The sequence below is a fragment of the Carcharhinus amblyrhynchos genome, chromosome 5 (genome assembly GCF_965287045.1).
Source record: "Carcharhinus amblyrhynchos chromosome 5, sCarAmb.v2.hapA, whole genome shotgun sequence".
In the NCBI taxonomy this organism is placed as follows: domain Eukaryota; kingdom Metazoa; phylum Chordata; class Chondrichthyes; order Carcharhiniformes; family Carcharhinidae; genus Carcharhinus; species Carcharhinus amblyrhynchos.
This window is the reverse complement of record NC_137328.1, coordinates 127,691,609-127,714,053: the sequence shown is the minus strand read 5'-3', so window position 1 is coordinate 127,714,053 and position 22,445 is coordinate 127,691,609. Positions and strand designations below refer to the sequence as shown.

The 22,445-nt window shown below is 46.1% G+C and overlaps 1 protein-coding gene across 1 annotated transcript in view; it reads right to left on the bottom strand.

Annotated features, from left to right (window-relative positions):
* The window catches only part of nup155 (nucleoporin 155), a 242,618-nt gene that overhangs the window by 213,298 nt on the left and 6,875 nt on the right, over positions 1-22,445 (bottom strand). Inside the window, exons 3-6 of the mRNA XM_080189562.1 lie at positions 19,553-19,623; positions 15,426-15,518; positions 7,231-7,397; positions 6,705-6,810 (exon numbers count right to left, since the gene is read on the bottom strand). Of these exons, the coding sequence (XP_080045688.1) occupies positions 6,705-6,810; positions 7,231-7,397; positions 15,426-15,518; positions 19,553-19,623 (437 nt within the window). The remainder of the gene's footprint in view (positions 1-6,704; positions 6,811-7,230; positions 7,398-15,425; positions 15,519-19,552; positions 19,624-22,445) is intronic.

The following is a 22,445-nucleotide window of genomic DNA, read 5'->3' as shown; positions in this document are numbered from 1 at the left end:
CCGAATAGACTACACAGTGGCCTTAGTCATGGCTGGGGGAGGTGGGGTTTGCTTTCTAATCAACACCTCTTGGTGTTCAGATGTAGCAACACTGGCAAATTTCTGCTCCCCAGACCTAGAACTTCTGAAGCATTCTGTTCAATTCTGGGCACCACACTTCTTGTCAGATATGAAGGCATAGTGAAGGGTGGCAAGGTAGCATAGTGGTTAGCACTGTTGCTTCACAGCTCCAGGGACCTGGGTTCAATTCCTAGCTCGGGTCACTGTCTGTGCAAACTCCGCACATTCTCCCTGTGTCTGCGTGTGTTTCCTCCTGCAGTCCAAAGATGTGCGGGTTAGGTGGATTGGCCAAGCTAAATTGCCCCTTAGTGTCCCGGGATGCATAGGTTAGAGGGATTAGCAGGTAAAATGTGGGGATAGACCTGGGTGGGATTGTTGGCAGTGCAAACTCAATGGGCCAAATGGCCTCTTTCTGCACTGTAGGGTTTCTGTGGTTCTATGGTTTCTATGGAAGGATGTCAAAAAGATGAATTGAGAGCGGTTCACGGATGAGAAACTTCAGTTTTGTGGAGGCTGGAGAAGTTGGCTCTGTACTCCTGGGAAAAGAGAGAAGGTTGAGAGGAGATTTCTGAGAGGTATTCCAAATTATGAGAGGTTTGGACAGAGCACGTGGAGAGAAAATTGGTAGAAGGAGCTTGAACAGGAGGACAAAGAAGCAGTAAGTGATTAGGATCTGGAATGCAATGTCTAAGAGTGAGAGGAAGGCAGGTTCAACTGGCAAGGTCCCTCATGGTAGATTGTTACAAGAGATGAAATCATACGGGATCAAGGGTGAAGTAGCGAGATGGATTCAGAACTGGCTTGGCCATAAAAGATGGAAGGATGTTTTTCCAAATGGAGATGCTTAAGAACATAAGAACACAAGAAATAGGAGCAGGAGTAGGCCATCTAGCCCCTCGAGCCTGCCCCGCCATTCAATAAGATCATGGCTGATCTGTCGTGGCTCAGTTCCGCATTCCCACCCTCTCCCCATAACCCTTAATCCCCTTGCCTATCAAAAACCTATCAACCCGTGTCTTAAATATATTTAGCGAGGCAGCCTCCACCACTTCAACGGGCAGAGAATTCCACAGATTCACCACCCTTTGAGTGAAGAAGTTCCTCCTCAACTCCATTCTAAACCACCCCCCCTTTATCCTGAGGCTGTGCCTTCTAGTCCTACTGTCCTTTCTGAGCGGGAAGAGCCTCTCCGCCTCTATCCTGTCCATCCCATTCAAAATCTTATACGTCTCAATGAGATCTCCCCTCATTCTTCTAAACTCTAACGAGTACAAGCCTAGTTTATTCAGCCTCTCCTCATAGTTCAACCCCCTCAACTCCGGAATCAGCCTAGCGAACCTCCTCTGCACTCCCTCCAAGGCCAAAATATCCTTGCGTAAGTGCGGCGACCAAAACTGCACACAGTACTCCAGCTGCGGCCTCACCAATGCCCTATACAGTTGCAGCAAGACCTCCCTACTTTTATATTCAATCCCCCTCGCTATGAAGGCCAGCATCCCATTCACCTTCCTGACCACCTGCTGCACCTGCAGGCTGGGTTTTTGCGACTCATGCATAAGGACCCCGAGGTCCCTCTGCACCGTCGCATGCTGCAGTTTTTCACCATGTAAGTAATAGTCCTTCCTACCATTATTCCTACCAAAGTGGACAACTTCACACTTGCCAACATTAAATTCCATTTGCCGGTTCCTGGCCCATTCGCCCAGCCTATCTAGATCCTTCTGCAGACTCTCCACACCCTCCGCACAATTTGCCGTTCCACCAATCTTGGTGGCATCAGCAAATTTCGACACCATACACTCGGTTCCCTCCTCCAGATCATCTATATAAATGGTGAATAGCTGAGGCCCCAGCACCGACCCCTGGGGCACTCCACTAGTCACCAACCGCCAATCCGAATAGCACCCGTTGACCCCCACTCTCTGCCTCCTATTTGACAGCCAATCCCCCATCCACGCTCACACCCTACCCCCAACTCCATGTCCCCTGACCTTCTGTAATAACCTCTTGTGAGGCACCTTGTCAAACGCCTTCTGAAAATCAAGAAACACCACATCCACCGGCTCTCCTCTATCCACCGCCCTAGACACATCCTCATAGAACTCCAATAAATTCGTCAGACACGACTTCCCCTTAACGAAACCGTGCTGCGTCTGCTCTACCAAACAATTCTCCTCAAGATGCCTCACTATTTTCTCCTTGATCACGGATTCTAATATTTTTCCTACAACAGACGTTAAACTAACCGGCCTATAATTCCCTGCCTTTTGCCTGCCACCCTTCTTAAACAACGGCGTAACATTAGCCGTTTTCCAATCTTCCGGCACTTCCCCGGAATCCAGCGACGTTTGGAAAATAATCACCAAGGCATCCACTATCACCTCCGCAATTTCCTTCAGAACCCTCGGATGCATTCCATCCGGTCCTGGGGACTTGTCCATAATCAGTCCCTCCAGTCTGTCGAGCACTGCCTCTCTAGTAACAATAATGCTTCAGTTGTATAGAACGTTGGTTAGACCGCATTTGGAGTACTGCGTCTAGTTCTGGTCACCTTACTACCGGAAGGACGTGGAGTCTCTGGAAAGGGTGCAGAGGAGGTTTACCAGGATGTTGCCTGGCATGGAGGGGTTGGGTTACGAGGAAAGGTTGGAGAAACTGGGACTGTTCTCTTTGGAAAGACGGAGATTGAGGGGTGACATGATAGAGGTATATAAGATACTGAAGGGAATAGACAGGGTCAATAGTGAGAGACTGCTCCCTAGATTGGTTACGAATACAAGAGGACATGATTTAAGGGTGAGGGGGGAGAGGTATAATTTGGATATGAGGGGAAGGTTCTTTACGCAGAGAGTAGTGGGGGTATGGAACGCGCTACCGAGTGGGGTGGTGGAGGCGGGAACGTTGGACTCGTTTAACGTTCAGTTAGATAGGCACATGAGTGAAACGAGGATGGAGGGTTATGGTCGGGATTATTGAATAAGGGTTAGAACCTCGGGAGACACCGGAAAGGCAGGCTTGTGATTAACGTTTTTGTCTTTTCACTCCGCAGGTGGAGGTCCACCTCGTTGTCAAACGAGGGGCATGCACATGGTGGGTCGTGCGTGGGCTGCTCCTGGAGGTTCCGGGAGTGGCCTAGTACTTCGTGTCGGTGTGTGTGCTTGATCCTGGACCGGTAGACAGGCACCGCAACAGCTCGGTGACTAGCACTGCTAGCTGTGCAGATACATGGATTTGGGCCTGTGTCTGTGGGAGTTTGTGCATTCTCCCTGTGGTTGCGTGGGTTTCCTCCGGGCGCTCCGGTTTCCTCCCACACCCCAAAGATGTGCTCTTAGGCTGATTGGTTTTACCAAATTGACACTATTCTCCCCTGAATCTGGCTAAGTCAGGGGTTCTATTTGTAGATACGCAGGGTAGAATAGGTGTAGGGTGATGCGGCGGCACGGGCTTGTTGGGCCGAAGGGCCTGTTTCCCGTGCTGGGTTGTTCTTTGTTCTTAATAATGTCATTCAGGCCCTCCACTCCTACCATCTTTCCATTGCTAACACCCGACAAATTATTCACGTCCTCTTCCGTGAAGACCGAAACAAAAAAGTTATTCAGGGCCTCAGCCATTTCCCCATCGCCTACCACTAAGTCCCCCCTCTCATCCTCTAAGGGTCCAACGTTCACCCTAGCCAGCCTCCTCCTTTTTAAGTATTTATAAAAACTCTTGTTATCCTTTTTTATATTAAGCGCTAGCCCAGCTTCATAGTTTATCCTACCCTTCTCATCTGCAGGGATAAGTGCTGGAACCTACAAAAGAACAAAGAAAATTACAGCACAGGAACAGGCTGTTCGGCCCCCCCAAGCTGCACCAACCATGCTCTCTGACTTAAGTAAAACCCGCTACCCTTCTGGGGACCATATCCCTCTTTTCCCATCTTATTCACATATTTGTTAAGATGCCCCTTAAAAATGATCACATCTGCTTCCACTGCCTACCCGGCGGCGAGTTCCAGGCACCCAGCTTCAAAAGAAAATTGGGTAAAACTTACAGGGCTATGAGGAATGGGCAGGAGAATGAGACTAAGTGAGCTGCTATTTTAGAGGGGCAACATGAACACAACAGGCCAAATGGCCTCTTTTTGTACTCAGAGCATTCACTGTCTCTATGATTCTAACAGTACTGTATATACACCAGATGTTCAAGACGACAGCTGGCACAACCTTCACAACAGCAATCAGGGATGGACAATAAAGGCTTACCCTCCCTGTGAACAAGTACATACTTGTGACAGTGGTGTGCCTCAGGGATCATTGCTGGGTCCACTGTTATTTGTCATTTATATTATTGATTTGGATGAGAATATAGGAGGCATGATTAATAAGTTTGCAGATAACACCAAGATTGGTGGCATAGTGGACACTGAAGAAAGTTATCTCCAATTGCAACAGGATCTTGATCAATTGGGCCAGTGGGCTGACAAATGGCAGATGGAGTTTAATTTAGACAAATGCAAGGTGATGCATTTTGGGAGATTGAACCAGGGCAGGACTTACTCAGTTAATGGTAGGGTGTTGGGGAGAGTTACAGAACAAAGAGATCTAGGGGTACATGTTCTTGGCTCCTTGAAAATGGAGTCACAGGTGGACAGAGTGGTGAAGAAGACATTCAGCATGCTTGGTTTCATCGGTCGCAACATTGAATATAGGAGTTGGGACGTCTTGTTGCAGTTGTACAACATTGGTCAGGTCACACTTGGAATACTGTGTGCAATTCTGGTCACCCTATTACAGAAAGGATATTATAAACTAGAAAGAGTGCAGAAAAGATTTACTAGGATGCTACCAGGACTTGATGGTTTGAATTATAAGGAGAGGCTGGATAGAATGGGACTTTTTTCTCTGGGGCGTAAGAGGCTGAGGGGTGATCTTAGAACCATAGAACACTACAGCACAGAAACATGCCTTTTGGCCCTTCTCGTCTGTGCCGAACCATTTTTCTGCCTCGTCCCACTGACCTGCAACTGGATCATATCCTTCCACACCCCTCTCATTATGTACCTGTCCAAGTTTTTCTTAAATGTTAAAAGTGAGCCCGCATTTACCACTTGATCTGGCACCTCATTCCACACCCCCACCACTCTCAGTATGAAGAAGCACCCCCTAATATTCCCTTTAAACTTTTCCCCCTTCACCCTTAACCCATGTCCTCTAGTTTTTTCTCCCCTAGCCTCAGTGGAAAAAGCCTGCTTGCATTCACTCTATCTATACACATCATAATTTTATACACCTCTATCAAATCTCCCCTCATTCTTCTACGCTCCATGGAATAAAGTCCTAACCTATTCAACCTTTCTCTGTAACTCAGTTTCTCAAGTCCCGGCAACATCCTTGTAAACCTTCTCCGCACTCTTTCAACCTTCTTAATATCCTTCCTGTAATTAGGTGACTAAAACTGCACACAATACTCTAAATTAGGCCTCACCAATGTCTTATACAACCTCACCATAACATTCCAACTCTTAGACTCAATACTTTGATTTATAAAGGCCAACATACCAAAAGCACTCTTTATGACCCTATCTAGCTGTGACACCACTTTTAGGGAATTGTGTATCTGTATTCCCAAATCCCTCTGTTCTATTACACTCCTCAGTATCCAACCATTTACCTTGTACGTTCTACCTTGGTTTGTCCTTCCAAAGTGCAATACCTCACACTTGTCTGCATTAAACTCCATCTGCCATTTTTCAGCCCATTTTTCCAGTTGGTCCAAATCCCTCTGCAAGCTTTGAAAACCTTCCTCACACCTCCAATCTTTGTATCATCAGCAAATTTACCACATTAACATCCAGATCATTGATATAGATGACAAACAACAATGGACCCAACACCAATCCCTGCGGCATACCACTAGTCACAGGCCTCCACTCAGAGAAGCAATCCTCCACTACCACTCTCTGGCTTCTTCCATTCAGCCAGTGTCTAATCCAATTTACTACCTCTCCATGTATACCTAGCAACTTAACCTTCCTAATTAACCTCCCATGCGAGACCTCGTCAAAGGCCTTACTAAAGTCCTTGCAGAGGACAAATCTTAGAGGTCTGTCAAATAATGAGGGGCACAGATCAGCTAGATCGTCAATATCTTTTCCCAAAGGTAGGGGAGTCTAAAACTGGAAGGCATAGGTTTAAAGTGAGAGGAGAGAGATACAAAAGTGTCCAGAGGGGCAATTGTTTCACAGTGAGTGTTGAGTGTCTGGAACAAGCTGTCAGAGATAGTAGAGGCAGGTACAATCTTGTCTTTTAAAAACATTTAGATAGTTACATGAATAAGATGGGTATAGATGGATATGGGCCAAATGCAGGCAATTGGGATTAGTTTTGGGGTTTAAAAAATGGGTGGCATGGACAAGTTGGGCCGAAGGGCCTGTTTTCATGCTGTAAACCTCTATGACAACCAGCAGTTGCAATGGGGGAGACATTCTCCCTGATAAATACTGTTTGATTGATAGTGCTAATTTGCTCCATCTGATTTGCAAATCAAAGCAAATTTGTGGCTGGCTTGACACTGGGCACAGAGAGGTGCTAAAGCTGAAAATCAGTTTGCATGGAAATTGCAGCCACTTCTATTAACCACACTGAGCTTTTCATTTCACTTACCGTCTTCCGAAAACGTGAATTGCAGAAACGAGGGGACAAGGAAGGAAAGAGAGCTCTTTGAATGATTTATTTTCCGACATCGTTGGCTAAACCAACCAGCATCAGCCTGGAAATGTGAGCAAGTGCAAAAAAAATGAAGGAAATCAAATGGTTAAGCAAAAGGAATTCAAAGTTCTCAATGTTAATCACTCTGAGCATCTGCCCACCAAACACAGGTTCTGTTCAACAACCTCACCATCCAACAGCACTGCACACCGAGCTGCATACTTGTATACTAATGCATGTGACAATAATAAATATCGCCCCCCAACCCCACACACCATGCAGTCACTTCACACACCCTGCCCTCAAACTCTGTCTCCTCACAAACACCACACGGCCATGCTATGCCAATATCTCCCCACACATGCCGCATGCGCACACACGGGCCACACATACATTGTCCCAGCACACAACCATCTCAATATCCCATGCCTAATGAAATGCAATGCAGCAAGCAAAAGAGGGTAGGGAGAAATAAAATTACCTGATAGGCAACTTCATACAAACATCCATCTTTTCCAGCCAGGAATATACGGCCAGTATCTGTGGCAGTGACTGCTAGTAAATAGGTATTGTCGGTGGGGATGGAGTAGAGGGGATCAGGCAGCAGTTGCATCCCTCCGCACACACTGTCATTCAGGATTCCCAACCCTTGGGATAAGAGCAAGAGAATCAGTGAAACCTGCCTCCGACCACAACAGTTAGCCCTTTAACAGTTACCACCAATTCTGCTCATTCAGACTTATGATTCATGGCAAATTGGCAGCTACTGATACACAATTTGTTCAGCAAGCCCCACAGTTGAGAGGGAAGACCACTGCTTAGCTTTTGTTCCCACCTCTCACAGCAGCCCCTGGATACAAGTCTCCCAGAAATTGAGGCCTGTACCTTTTGAAACACAGGGCTGGCCATTTAGCATCCTTCCCATTATATCCATATGTGTTTTGCCACTCAACAACATCTTAATTGATCTGCCCACATATACTCACCACTCCCTCAATGCAGAAGTCCATCAATCTCAAAATTTAACGGTTGATCTAGCACCAATTGCCATTTGTGGGTTCCAAACTTTTACCAACATTTGCGGGGAGAAAGGTGCCCTCATTTCACTCTTGAAAGGTCCACCTCCAAAATTTATTTACTATTACATAGGCTGAGACTCACCATTCAAACAAAATCATTTCTCTACCTAATCTGTTCTCCTTAATATTTTAAAACTTTCAATCAACCCACTAGTTAAAACTTTTAAACTCCAAGATCTCAACCTTAATTTGCATAATCTCTCTTTATAACTTAATCCTTGGAGTTCAGATATCAGTCTGATAAAGACAGACAGCATTCCTTGGAGGACAATATACATGTAGGTAGACTGGAAAAGCAGTGTATTACTCGAATGGAAAGATCACAGAACTCTGAAATACAGAGAAATCTGGGTTTCCTGACACATGAATCCAAACAAGCGTGATGGTAGTTATATAACTGATATACATACATATTTTAATGTTTAAGGGAATGTTTAAAAATTTAGTTGCATTTGAGAGATAATCAATGTGCTGGGAGGAATGTAGCTCAGATGCAGTGAGAGCAGGATAATTACTAATTTTATCCACGTAGTGTTTACTTCGAATTGAGCCATGGGCTCTTGTTTATCGACTTCTGTTTATAGCTTTCTGATAGACAAGGGAATTAAGGGATATGAGGAGAGAATGGGAAAGTGGAACTGATCCACTTCAGATCAGCCATGGCGGGGCAGGCTTGAAGGGCTAGATGGCCTACTCCTGCTCCTATTTCTTATGTTCTTATGAGCCTTCCCATAGGGGAACCTTAGTAAAATCCATGTATACAACTTCAACTGCTCTACTTCGTCTACACACCTAGTTACCTCCTCAAAGACTTCAATCAAATTTGTGAGGCAGGACCTGCCCATCGTGAAACCGTGCTGACTATCCCGGATTAAACTGCATCTTTCCAAATGGTCATAAATCCTATCTCTCAGGATGCTTTCCACCCTTACCGACCACGGAAGTAAGACTATCTGGTCAATAATTACTAGGGTCATTGCTATTTCCTTTCTTGAACAGAGGGACAACATTCGTCACTGTCCAGTCCTCTGGCACTATCCCCATGGACAGCGAGGACCCAAAAGATCAAAGCTGAAGACTCCACAATCTCATCCCTTGCCTCCCAAAGTATTCTAGAATGTATCCCATTTGACCCAGGGGACTTATCGACCCTCAGGTTTTTCAAAATTGCTAATACATCTTCCCTCAGAACATCTACCTCCTCCATCCTATATCAAGCACTCATCCTCAAAAACATGGCCCCTCTCCTTAGTGAACACTGAAGAAAAGTATTCATTCAACGCCTCACCTATGTCTTCTGATTCTATGCACAAGTTCCCACTTCTATCCTTGACTGGCCCTAACCTCACCTTGGTCATTCTTTCATTTCTCACATAAGAGTAAAAAGCCTTGTGTTTTCCTTGATCCAACCCGCCAATGACTTCTCATGCCCCCTCCTAGCTCTCCTAAGCCCTTTCTTTAACTCATTCCTAGCTACCTTGTAACCCTCAAGCGACCCAACTGAACCTTGTTTTTTTATCCTTACATACACTTCCTTTTTCCTCTTAACAAGACATTCAACCTCCTTTGTGAACCATGGTTCCCTCACTCAGCCATTTCCTCCCTGCCTGACAGGGACATACCTATCAAGGACACGCAGTGTTTGTTGCCTGAAAAAGCTCTACTTTTCGTTTATATCCATACCTGACAGTTTCTGTTCCCATCGTATGCTCCCTAATTCTTGCCTAATCGCATCATAATTACCCCTGCCCCAACTATAAACCTTGTCCTGCCATATGGCCCTATCCCCCTCCATTGCAATAACGAAGGACACCAAATTGTGGTCACTATCTCCAAAGTGCTCTCCCACAAACAAATCTAACACTTGGCCCGGTTCATTATTCAGTACCAAGTCCAACGTGGCCCCACCTCTTGTTGGCTTATCCACATATTGTGTCAGGAAACCCTCCTGCACACACTGTACAAAAAGTGTCCCATCTGAAATATTCGACCTATAAAGGTTCCAATCAATATTTGGAAAGTTAAAGTCACCCATGATAACTACCCTGTGACCTCCACACCTATCCATAATCTGCTTTGCTATTTCCTCCTCCACATCTCTATTACTATTTGGGAGCCAATAGAAAACTCCTAATAACGTGATCGATCCTTTCCTATTTCTAACTTCAGCTCATATTCCCTCAGTAGGCAGATCCCCCTCGAAATGCCTTTCAGCAGCCGTTAAACTATCCTTGATTAACAATGCTACTCCTCCACCTCTTTTACCACCTTCCCTGCTCTTACTGAAACATCTACACCCCGGAACCGCCGACAACCATTCCTGTCCCTGTCCTAACCATGCCTCCGTAATGGCCACGACATCATACTGCCAAGTACAAATCCAAGCTCCAAGTTTGCCTGCCTTATTCCGAATGTTCCTTGCACTGAAGTAGATACACTTCAACAACCCACCATCCTATCTGCCTGTACGCTCTGCGACCTTGATACTTTCCTCAGTACCTCACGACCCTCAACACTGGCTTTTGGACTACAGCTCATTTTCCCATCCCCCTGAGAAATAAGTTTAAACCCCCCACCCCCAAAGAGCTGTAGCGAATTTCCCTCCCAGGATATTGGTGCCCCTCTGGTTCAGGTGCAAACCATCCTGTTTGTACAGGTCCCATCTTCCCCAGAAAGTGCTCCAATTATCCGTGTAAATGAAACCCTCTCTTCTACACCATCCCTGCAGCCACATGTTCATCTGCACTCTCTCTCTGTTCCTCAACTCACTAGCACGTGGCACCGGCAACAAACCAGAGATGACAACATGCTTTGTCCTGGCTCTCAGAAAATAGAACATAGAACACTACAGCACAAACAGGCCCTCCGGCCCACAAGTTGCGCCGATCACATCCATACCTACCAAGCCACAGAACTATCTGTAACTCCCAATGCCATTAAATCTAGAAGTCTTACTCATCCAGAAGTCTTTTGAAAGACCCCAGCGAGTTCACCTCTACCACCACTGACAGCAGCCGATTCCACTCACTCACCACCCTCTGAGTGAAAAACTTACCACTAACTTACCCTTAAACCTGTGTCCTCTCGTAGCGACCATTTCAGCCCTGGGAAATAGCCTCCAAGAATCCACCCTATCTATTCCTCTCAACATTTTATAAACCTCTATCAGGTCACCTCTCAACCTTCGTCTCTCCAGGGAGAAGAGACCGAGCTCCCTCAACCTATCCTCATAAGGCATGCCTCCCAATCCAGGCAACATCCTTGTAAATCTCCTCTGCACCCTCTCAATAGCTTCCACATTGTTCCTGCAGTGAGGCAACCAGAACTGCGCACAGTACTCCAAGTGGGGTCTGACAAGGGTCTTATAAAGTTGCAGCATTATCACCCGACTCCTAAACTCAATCCCTCGATTAATGAAGGCCAGGACACCATTCGCCTTCTTGACCACATCCTCCACCTGCGAGGCCGATTTAAGAGTCCTATGGAACCGGACCCCGAGATCCTTCTGCTCCTCAACACAGCTAAGACTCCAACCCTTGATATCGTACTCCTACATCTCATTGGTCCTGCCAAAATGGACCAGTACACGTTTATCCGTGTTGAAGTCCATCTGCCACTTCTCCACCCAGCCCTGCATCCTAGCTATGTCACGCTGCAACTTCTGACATCCCTCCAGACTATCCACAACACCACCAACCTTATCTTAGCGAACTTACTTACCCATCCCTCCACTTCCTCATCCAGGTCATTTATGAAAATGACAAACAGCAAGGGTCCTAGAACAGATCCCTGGGGCACTCCACTGGTGACTGACCTCCATGCAGAAAGAGACCCATCCACAACCACTCTCTGCCTTCTGCAGGCAAGCCAGTTCTGGATGCACAAGGCCAAAGCCCCTTGGATACCATGCCCTCTCACCTTCTCAAGAAGTCTTGCTTCCATCCTAGCTCCCTAAATTCCTGTTTTAAATCCCCATCCCTTCTCCTGCCTATGTCGTTGGTACCAATGTGCATCACGACCTGCGACTGATCACCCTCCCCCTTAAGGATCCTGAAAACACTGTCCGAGATGTCACGGAGCCTTGCACCCAGGAGGCAACATACCATCTCTTTTGCTGACACAGAACCTCCTATCTGTCCCTCTAACCAACGCGTCTCTAATTACTATTGCTCTACTGCTCTCCTCCCTTCCCTTCTGAGGCATAGGGACAGACTCAGTGCCGGAGGTCCGATCACTCTGGCTTACCACTGGTAGGTTGTTGCCCTCAACAGTATCCAATGCGGTATACTTGTTGCTGAGGGGAATAACCACAGGGGATCCCCGCACTGGCTGCTTCCTCCCAGCCCTTCTCACCATCACCCATCTATTTTCATTTCTGGGAGTATCCAAATCCCTGAAGCTTTTATCTATGATCATCTCTGCCTCCCGAATGATCCGAAGCTCATCCAGCTCCAGGACCAGTTCCCTAACACAGTTTTTGAGGAGCTGAAGATGGGTGCACTTCCCACAGGTGAAATCAGCAGGGACACTGAAGGCATCTCTCACCTTAAACATCCTGCAGGAGGAACATTGCACTGCTTTTCCTACCATTCCCTCTAGATAAAAAGATCTTGCCTGATACTCCCTGACCCCCTTAGGTTAGAGGAATGAGCGAAAAAGAAAGAAAACATAAGAACATAAGAAATAGGAGCAGAAATAGGCCATCTAGCCCTTCGAGCCTGCCCCGCCATTCAATAAGATCATGGCTGATCTGTCGTGGCTCAGTTCCACATTCCCGCCCTCTCCCCATAACCCTTAATCCCCTCTCTTATCAAAAACCCATCAACCCGCGTCTTAAAAATATTTAGCGAGGCAGCCTCCACCACTTCAACGGGCAGAGAATTCCAGAGATTCAGCACCCTTTGAGTGAAGAAGTTCTTCCTCAACTCCGTTCTAAACCGCCCCCCTTTTATCTTGAGGCTGTGCCCCCTAGTCCTACTGTCTTTTTTGAGCCGGAAGAGTCTCTCCACCTCTATCCTATCCATCCCATTCATCATCTTATACGTCTCAATGAGATCTCCCCTCATTCTTCTAAACTCTAACGAGTACAAGCCCAGTTTATTCAGCCTCTCCTCCGGTATCAGCCTAGTAAACCTCCTCTGCACTCCCTCCAAGGCCAAAATATCTTTGCGCAGGTGCGGCGCCCAAAACTGCACACAGTACTCCAGCTGCGGCCTCACCAATGCCCTATACAGTTGCAGCAAGACCTCCTGACTTTTATATTCAATCCCCCTCGCTATGAAGGCCAGCATCCCATTCGCCTTCCTGACCACCTGCTAGCTGGGTTTTTGCGACTCATGCACAAGGACCCCGACGTCCCTCTGCACCGTCGCCTGCTGCAGTTTTTCGCCCCGTAAGTAATAGTCCTTCCTACCATTCTTTCTACCAAAGTGGACCACCTCACACTTGCCAACATTAAATTCCATTTGCCAGTTCCTGGCCCATTCGCCCAGCCTATCTAGATCCTTCTGCAGACTCTCCACACCCTCCGCACAATTTGCCGTTCCCCCAATCTTGGTGTCATCAGCAAATTTCGACACCCTACACTCGGTTCCCTCCTCCAGATCATCTCTATAAATGGTAAAAAGCTGAGGCCCCAGCACCGACCCCTGGGGCACTCCACTAGTCACCACCCGCCAATCCGAATAGCACCCATTGACCCCCACTCTCTGCCTCCTATTTGATAACCAATCCTCTATCCACGCTAACACCCTACCCCCAACTCCATGTCCCTCGACCTTCTGCAATAACCTCTTGTGAGGTACTTTGTCAAACGCCTTCTGAAAATCTAGAAAGACCACATCCACCGGCTCTCCTCTATCCACCGCCCTAGACACATCCTCATAGAATTCCAGTAAATTTGTCAGACACGACTTCCCTTTAATGAAACCGTGCTGCGTCTGCACTATCAAGCAATTCCCTTCAAGATGCCTCGCAATTTCCTCCTTAATGACAGATTCTAACATTTTAACCACCACAGACGTTGAACTAACCGGCCTATAATTCCCCGCCTTTTGCCTGGCACCCTTCTTAAACAACGGCATAACACTAGCCGTTTTCCAATCATCCGGCACTTCCCCAGAATCCAGCGACGTCTGGAAAATAACCACCAAGGCATCCACTATCACCTCCGCCATTTCTTTCAGAACCCTCGGATGCATTCCATCCGGTCCTGGGGACTAGTCCACAATCAGCCCCTCCAGTCTGTCGAGCACCGCCTCTCTAGTAACAGTAATGTCATTAAGACCCTCCAGTCCTACCACCTTTCCATCGCTAACACCTGGCAAATTATTCACGTCCTCCTCCGTGAAGACAGAAACAAAAAAGTTATTCAATACCTTAGCCATATCCTCATCCCGTACCACTAGGTCCCCTTTCTCATCCTCTAAAGGACCAACATTCACCCTAGCCAGCCTCTTCCTTTTTATATATTTATAAAAACTCTTGCTATCCTTTTTTATATTAAGCGCTAGCCCAGCTTCATAGTTTCTCCTACCCTTCTTTATCAACTTCTTTGTCAATCTTTGTTGACATTTAAACCTCTCCCAATCCTCTTCTCGCCCACTACTCTTAGCTACTCTAAATTCCTCCGCTTTTAATTTAACGAAGGTTGAGAGGCGACCTGATAGAGGTTTATAAAATATTGAGAGGCTTGGATAGGGTGGATTCTCGGAGGCTATTTCCCAGGGCTGAAACGGTCGCTACGAGAGGACACAGATTTAAGGCGCAGGGAGGAAAGTACAGAGGAGATGTTAGGGGTAAGTTTTTCACTCAGAAGGTGGTGAGTGAACAGAATCAGCTGCCGTCGGTGGTGGTGGAGGCGAACTCGCTGGGGTCTTTTAAAAGACTTCTGGCTGAGTATATGGGATCTGATAGGATTGGGGGTTATAGATAGGTCTATGGCTTAGTAGGTATACAAGTGATCGGCGCAACTAGTGGGCCAAAGGGCCTGTTCGTGCTGTAGTGTTCTACGTTCTCGGGAACTTCAAAGAATGAAGGGAGATCAAATTCAGGTATACAAGATAATAAAAAGAATGGATAAAGTCGATGTGGAGCGGACATTTCCTCTTGTGGGGCATTCTCGGACAAGAGGTTCTTGTCTTAGGATAAGGGGTAGCAAATTCAAACAGAGCTGAGGAGAAACTACTTCTCCCAAAGAGTTGTGAATCTGTGGAATTCACTAGCCCAAACTGCAGTGGATGCTGAGACAGTGAGTAAATTAAAGGAGGAGTTAGACAGATGTTTAATTGGTAATGGGTTGAAAGGTTATGGGGAGAAGGCAGTAAATGAAGGATGAGGAGCACATCAGCCATGATCGAAAGGCAGAGCAGACTCAATGGACCAAATGGCCTAATTCTGCTCCTATCTCTTATAAACATTTTGATACGCATTTAATTTCATCTGCCACGGGTCTATTCTTTTCAAGTCTATCACTGTGCTCACGGTTAACAATACGTCAAGCTTCGGATAATGCAAAGAATAAGGTTGACCCCATTGTATTCCAGTCCTCTAGATATAAAGGGCAACTTTCAATTGAGATTTAGATCATTTACAGCACCTGTCTGAGAGTTGGTGAAGCTGACACCCAAGATCACAATGTCAACAGGTGTGGTCAATACCAGCAGCTGTCGGATGTGAGGCTGGAAGATCCCTGCAAACACAAATTGGATTCTTAGTTAAAAAGTTGACCAAGTGAAATGAACATAAAGCCAGAGTGAGACATGGCCCATCTCTGGTGTTTTAAACAAACACACCCACCATTCACCCTGCAGATTTACAGCATCACTCAATTCCTCAAACCACATTCATTTCTCTCACTGCCCTTATCACAAGCAGCAGTGTCCAGCCACTGATATCACACTCTGTCCCAAACAAGTATCTAGTCCATTGACCTGTCACAGTCTCTTCCCCAAGCAGTAGCATCCAGTCCATGAACCTGTCATGATGTCTGTCCCAAGCAGTAATATCCAGTCTCAGGATACAGGGTAGACCATTTAGGACAGAGATGAGGAGACATTTCTTCACCCAAAGAATTATGAGCTTGTGGAATTCATTACCACAGGAAGTAGTTCATGCCAAAATAAATAAAAGAATGATTAGGGTCAGTCAAAGACAGTAGTGGGAAGTTGTGCGTGGAGTTTGAAGAGATAGGACAGGCACTAAATGAATATTTTTCATCAATATTCACATAGGAAAAAGACAATGTTGCCAAGGAGAATGCTAAGATACAGGGCTATTAGACTAGACGGGATTGAGGTTCATCAAGAGGTGTTAGCAATTCTGGAAAGTATGAAAATAGGGCCAGATGAGATTTATCCAAGCATTCTCTGGGACGCTAGGGAAAGATTGCAGGGCCTTTGGCTTTGATCCTTATGTCGTCATTGTCTACAGGAATAGTACCAGGAGACTGGAGGATAGCAAATGTTGTCCCCCTGTTCAAGAAGGGGAGTAGAGAAGGTGACCAAAGAGGTGGATGAGGGTAAAGCAGTTGATGTGGTGTATACGGATTTCAGTAAAATATTTGATAAGGTTCCCCACGGTAAGCTACTGCAGAAGATATAGAGGCATGGGATTGAGGGTGATTTAGTGGTTTGGATCAGAAATTGGCTAGCTGTAAGAAGATAGAGGGAGGTGGTTGATGGGAAATGTTCATCCTGGAGTTCAGTTACTCGTGGTATACCGCAAGGATCTGTTTTGGGGCCACTGCTGTTTGTCATTTTTATAAATGACCTGGATGAGGGCTTAGAAGGATGAGTTAGTAAATTTGTGGATGACACTAAAGTCGATGGAGTTGTGGACAGTGTGGAAGGATGTTGCAGGTTACTGAGGGACACAGATAAGCTGCAGAGCTGGGCTGAGAGGTGGCAAGTGGAGTTTAATGTGGAAAAGTGTGAAGTGATTCACTTTGGAAGGAGTAACAGGAATACAGAGTACTGGGCTAAGGGTAAGTTACTTGGTAGTGTGGATGAGCAGAGAGATCTCGGTCCATATGCCTAGATCCCTGAAAGTTGGCACACAGGTTAATCGGGTTGTTAAGAAGGCTTACGGTGCGTTAGCTTTTATTGGTAGAGGGATTGAGTTTCGGAGCCACGAGTTCACGTTGCACCTGTACAAAACTCTGGTGTGGCCGCACTTGGAGTATTACGTACAGTTCTAGTCACCACATTAAAGGAAGGATGTGGAAGCATTGGAAAGGACACAGAGGAGATTTACCAGGATGTGAAAGGTCTTATGAGGAAAGGCTGAGGGACTTGAGGCTGTTTTCGTTAGACTGAAGGTAAGACATGACTTAATAGAGGCATATAAGATGATCAAAGGATCAGATAGGGTGGACAGTGAGAGCCTTTTTCCTTGGATGAAGATGGCTAGCATGAGGGGACATAGTTTTCAATTGAAGGTTGATAGATATAGGACAAATATCAAAGGTAGGTTCTTTACTCAGAGAGTAGTAAGGGCATGGAATGCCCTGCCTGCAACAGCAGTGGACGTGCCGACATTGAGGGCATTTAAGTGGTAATTGAATAAACATATGGATGATATTGGAATAGTTTAAGTTAGATGGGCTTTAGATTGGTTTCACAGGTCAGTGCAATACCAAGGGCCTGTACTGCGCTGTAATGTTCTATGTTCTAAAACGTTGAATGTACTCAAGAGGCAGCTGGATACAGCACTCGAGGCGAATGGGATCAAAGGTTATGGGGAGAAAGCAGGATTAGACTACTGAGTTGGACGATCAGCCATGATTGTGACAAATGGCTCAGCAGGCTTGAAGGGCCAAATGGCCTCCTCCTGCTTCTGTCTTCTATGTTTCTATGTCTATTGATGTCACACTCTACAAATATCCAGTCCATCAATCAGTCACAGTCTCTGTCCCAAACAAATTGCTCGTCCATCAATCTGTCAGAGTCTTTTTCTTGGGGTCATGCTAAATTGCCCCTTCGTGTCCAAATATGTGAAAGTTAGGTGGATTAGTAAATGCGCGGGGTTACAAGGATAGGACAGGAGGGTTGGCCTGGGTAAGATGCACTTTCGGAGAATCAGTGTAGCCTCAGTGGGCCGAATGGCTTCCTTCTACATAGTCAGGATTCTGTAGGGCTAAAAGCAATGGGTGTCCTAGACAGAGGAAAGTGCAGGAGGGTAGTTTAAAAAAAATAGTGTGAAATGGGGCCATGAAAAATCAAAATAGAGGAAAATCCCAAGGTGTTTTGCAAGTATACTAAGTGCAAGAGGGTAAGTAGGAGAATGAGGAGTGACCTTAGTGAGATTTATAAAATCATGAAGGATGTAGATAGGATGAATGCACATATTTTTTTTTCCCCCGGAAGGAGAAAAGTAAAGGGCACAGGGTTAAGATGAGAGGGGAAAGGTTTAAAAGGGACCTGAGGGACAACTTCTTCATGCAGAGGGTAGGGCGTATGTGCAACGAACTGCCAAAGTGGTTGAGGCAGGTACAATAGCAACATTTAAAAAGTATTTATATAAATGCATGGATGGGGGAGGATGAGAGGGAAACGGGCCAAATTGGGACTAGCTGGGAGGGCACCATGGTCAGCGTGGACCGGTTGGGACGAAGGGCCTGTTTCCGCGCTGTATTGCTCTATGACGCTAACTAGGGAAAGAGTTAGGCCCATTAGGGATCAAAGTAGATTTCGAGGGTATTTGAGGAGACTTTTTCCACCCAGTAAAATTTTCTTTAGGGAAGGAAGGGCAACTAAGGATGACCAAAAAATGCTGGCTAGCCAGCGAGCAACACCCATGTCCAATGAATGAATAAAAGAAGTGTGCTGGGAATCTGGGACTCTGCCTTGAAGGGTGGTAGAACCAGGAATCGTCAACACTTAAGCATTTTGATGAGCACTTGAAATGCCATAGGACATAAGGCTACAGACTAAGTGCTGGAAAGTGGCTTTGGAACACAGAACATTACAGCGCAGTACAGGCCCTTCGGCCCTCCATGTTGCGCCGACCAGCGGAACCTAAACTATTCCAGTGTTATCCATATGCCTATCCACTGACCATTTGAACACTCTTAAAGTTGGCGAGTCCACAACTGCTGCAGGCAGGGCATTCCACGCCCTTACTACCCTGAGTAAAGAACCGACCAACGTTGGTAGGAGTTTAATGGTTGTTGCAGACACGCTGAGCCAAAGAGACACTTTCTATGCTGTAAAGCTCTTTGACTTGAGAGAGGGATGCATATTTAATAATGAAACCAGTGCAACACTGACAGCCCAATGCTCAAATGGGAAAGAGGCAAATAACCAACTCTGCCTCCAGGCATCCGGTTGCTCAAGATGGTTTTAAGTTTAAATTTATTTATTAGTGTCACAAATCGGCTTACATTAACACCGCAATAAAGTTACTGTGAAAATCCCTTAGTCGCCACATTCCAGCGCCTGTTCGGGTACATTGAAAGAGAATTTAGCATGGCCAATGCATGTCTTTCGGACCGTGGGAGGAAACTGGAGCACCCAGAGGAAACCTATGCAGACATGGGGAGAACGTGCAAACTCCATACAGTCACCCAAGGCTGGAATCGAATCCAGTGCCTTGGTGCTGTGAGGCAGCAGCGCTAACCACTGTGCCACCATGTCTGTGTGGACTGGGAGTCAATAAGCAGCTCTGAAGTGCAACCTAGTGTCTGGCCCTGCCCCTCAGAAACTGGAGTTGGAAAGAGCTACTTACCTGTTCTAGGTTTTACTAGTCCCACTGACAGAATTGTTTCACTCAGTCCATCAAAATATGCCAAATCGCCCCTGAAAAATGAAGCCATGAATGAACAGAGTAGATTTCACAGCACCGTCTGAGGCCATTCAGCCCAACAGGTGAATGCAGATATAAAAACAAAAAAAGTGCTGAATAAACTCAGCAGCTCTGGTGGCATCTGTGGACAAAAAAGAAGAGTTAACATTTCAAGTCCTCAGAGAGATTGAAGATGAGACAGAGGACAGAGGTGGGACATATTAGGTCAGCGGTAGGTCAGAGCTGAGGGGAGATTGATAAATATATCATACCAACAAGATAAAGGGGGTGTTAAAAAGCTTATGGACTGCACAATTGCTAATAGTGGCAATAAAGGTGAGGCAGCAGAATGTGTTAGTTGGAGAATAAAGGTCAGTGCTCAGTGAAAGCAAAACTCAACAAATGACAGGTGGCCCAGTGGAGGAGGTGTGGTTTGAAATTTTGTATGCGACAACACAAAAGAGGGTCAATACGGAGAGACAAGTGCATAAGTCTGTGCTGAGCCTAGACGGCTGCAACATAAATTGAAGAGGTGCAAGTTTTTTTTTAATACAGATGGTGGTGAGTGCCTGGAATTTACTGCTGGGTGAGGCAGATATAATAGTGACTTCTAAGAGGCAACTAGACAAGTATAAGAATAGGATGGGAATAGAGGGATACGGTCCACGGAAATGTAGGGGGTTTTAGTTAAGTCAGGCAGCATGATCGGTGCAGGCTTGGAGGGCCGAAGGGCCTAAGGGCCTGTTCCTGTGTTGTAATTGTTTTTGTTCTTTGTGTTGCTTTTCTAGTTTGTGTTGGGCATCACTGGAGCATCACAGCAGGCCGAGCATGGACATGTGGGTCGAGAGCTAGATGCCAGTTTGAAATGGCAAACAACCCGAAGTTTGGGTCGTGCTCACAAGTTGAGCGAAGGTGTCTCGCAAAGCAAGGGTTCAAGTTCAGTGCTACAAGGAAGGGTTTAAACCAGATTGGCAGGGGAAGGAGGGATCCTCAGCAACAGGGAAGCAAATGATGGGCTGAAAGGAAATGAAGTACTCAGCAATGGCAAGCTGAATAGACATGACAGACAGGGGCAGGGGAAAGCTGTTGGATTAAATCTATTTCAATGCAAGAGGGCAGACAGGTAAGGCTGTTGAACTCAGGTAGATACATGGGATTGGGATATTTTGGCAATTACTGAAACATGGCTAAGGGAGGGACAGGACTAGCAGCTCAATGTTGCAGAATACATGGGCTTCAGATGGCACAGAGATAGGGGATAGAGAGGAGGGGGGAGTTGCATTTTTAATTCAGGGGAGCATCATGGCAGTAGTCAGATGAAATAACCGAGGGATCATCTACCGAGGATTTGTGGGTGGAACTGAGAAATAAGGTGGATGGTGACCTTATTGGGGTTGTACGATGGACCACTAAATAATCAACGGGAATTAGAACAACAAATATGGAGTGAGATTAGGGAGATCTGCACAAGTAATAGGATTGTCATAGTAGTGGATTTTGATTTTCCGAACACAGACTGGGAGTGACAGAGTTCAGGGCTTAGATGGGGTGGAATTTGTTAAGCGTGTTCAGGAAAGTTTCCTCAGGGAGCATGGGGGGGAGGGGGGGTCCTACTCGGGAAAGAGCAAAGCTTGACCAACTCTTGGGAAATTGGGCTGGGCAAGTGACTGAGGTGACGGTGGGGGAGCACTTTGGGATCAGTGACCATAGTTTTATGAATTTTAAAATAATTATGGAAAGGGACAGATTTAAGGTGCGGGGAGGCAAGTACAGAAGTGATGTTAGGGGTAAGTTTTTCACTCAGAGGGTGGTGAGTGAATGGAATCGGCTGCCGTCAGTGGTGGTGGAGGCAAACTCGCTGGGGTCTTTTAAAAGACTTCTGGATGAGTATATGGAATTTAATGGGATTGGGGGTTATAGATAGGTCTATAGATTGGTAGGTGTTGATGTGATCGGCGCAACTCGTGGGCCAAAGGGCCTGTTTGTGCTGTAGTGTTCTATGTTCTATGTTAACTGGTCTACAGGTGCAAGTTCTAAATGGGGCAAGGCAAATTTTGATGGAATTAGACAGCAACTTGCTAGAGTAGTTTGTTTGAGGGCAGAGGCACCTCCGGCAAGTGGGAGACTTTTAAAAGTGAAATAACTTGAGTTCAGGATCTCTATGTTCCTGTTAGGATGAAGGGCAACGCTGGGAGGAGTAGAGAACCCTGGATGACAAAACTTAAAGAGTTTTTGGACAGGAAAAAGGAGGAGGCATGGCTCAGGTACAAGCAGCTGGAATCAAGGGATTCCCAGAAGACTTACAGGGGATACAGGAGTATACTCAAGAAGGAAATTAGGACAGCAAAAAGGGGGCTTGACGAGCTTTGGCTGAGAGGATTAAGATGAGTCCAAAGGGATTCTTTAAGAATACTGAAGGAAAAAGAATAACTAGAGAGAGAACAGGACGCCTCAAGGACCAAAGTGGGTACATATATATGGAACCGCAGGAGATGGTCGAGGTTCTTAATTAATATTTCTCCTGTGTTTACCGTGGAGAAAAACATGAAGGCTTGGGAACCTAGGAAAGTTAGTGGAGATATATTGGCGATTTATTTCACTTTTAAAAGTCTCCCACTTGCCGGAGGTGCCTCTGCCCTCAAACAAACTACTCTAGCAAGCTGCTGTCGAATTCCATCAAAATTTGCCTTGCCCCATTTAGAACTTGCACCTGTAGACCAGTTTTGTCCCTTTCCATAATTATTTTAAAATTCATAAAACTATGGTCACTGATCCCAAAGTGCTCCCCCACCGTCACCTCAGTCACTTGCCCAGCCCGATTTCCCAAGAGTCGGTC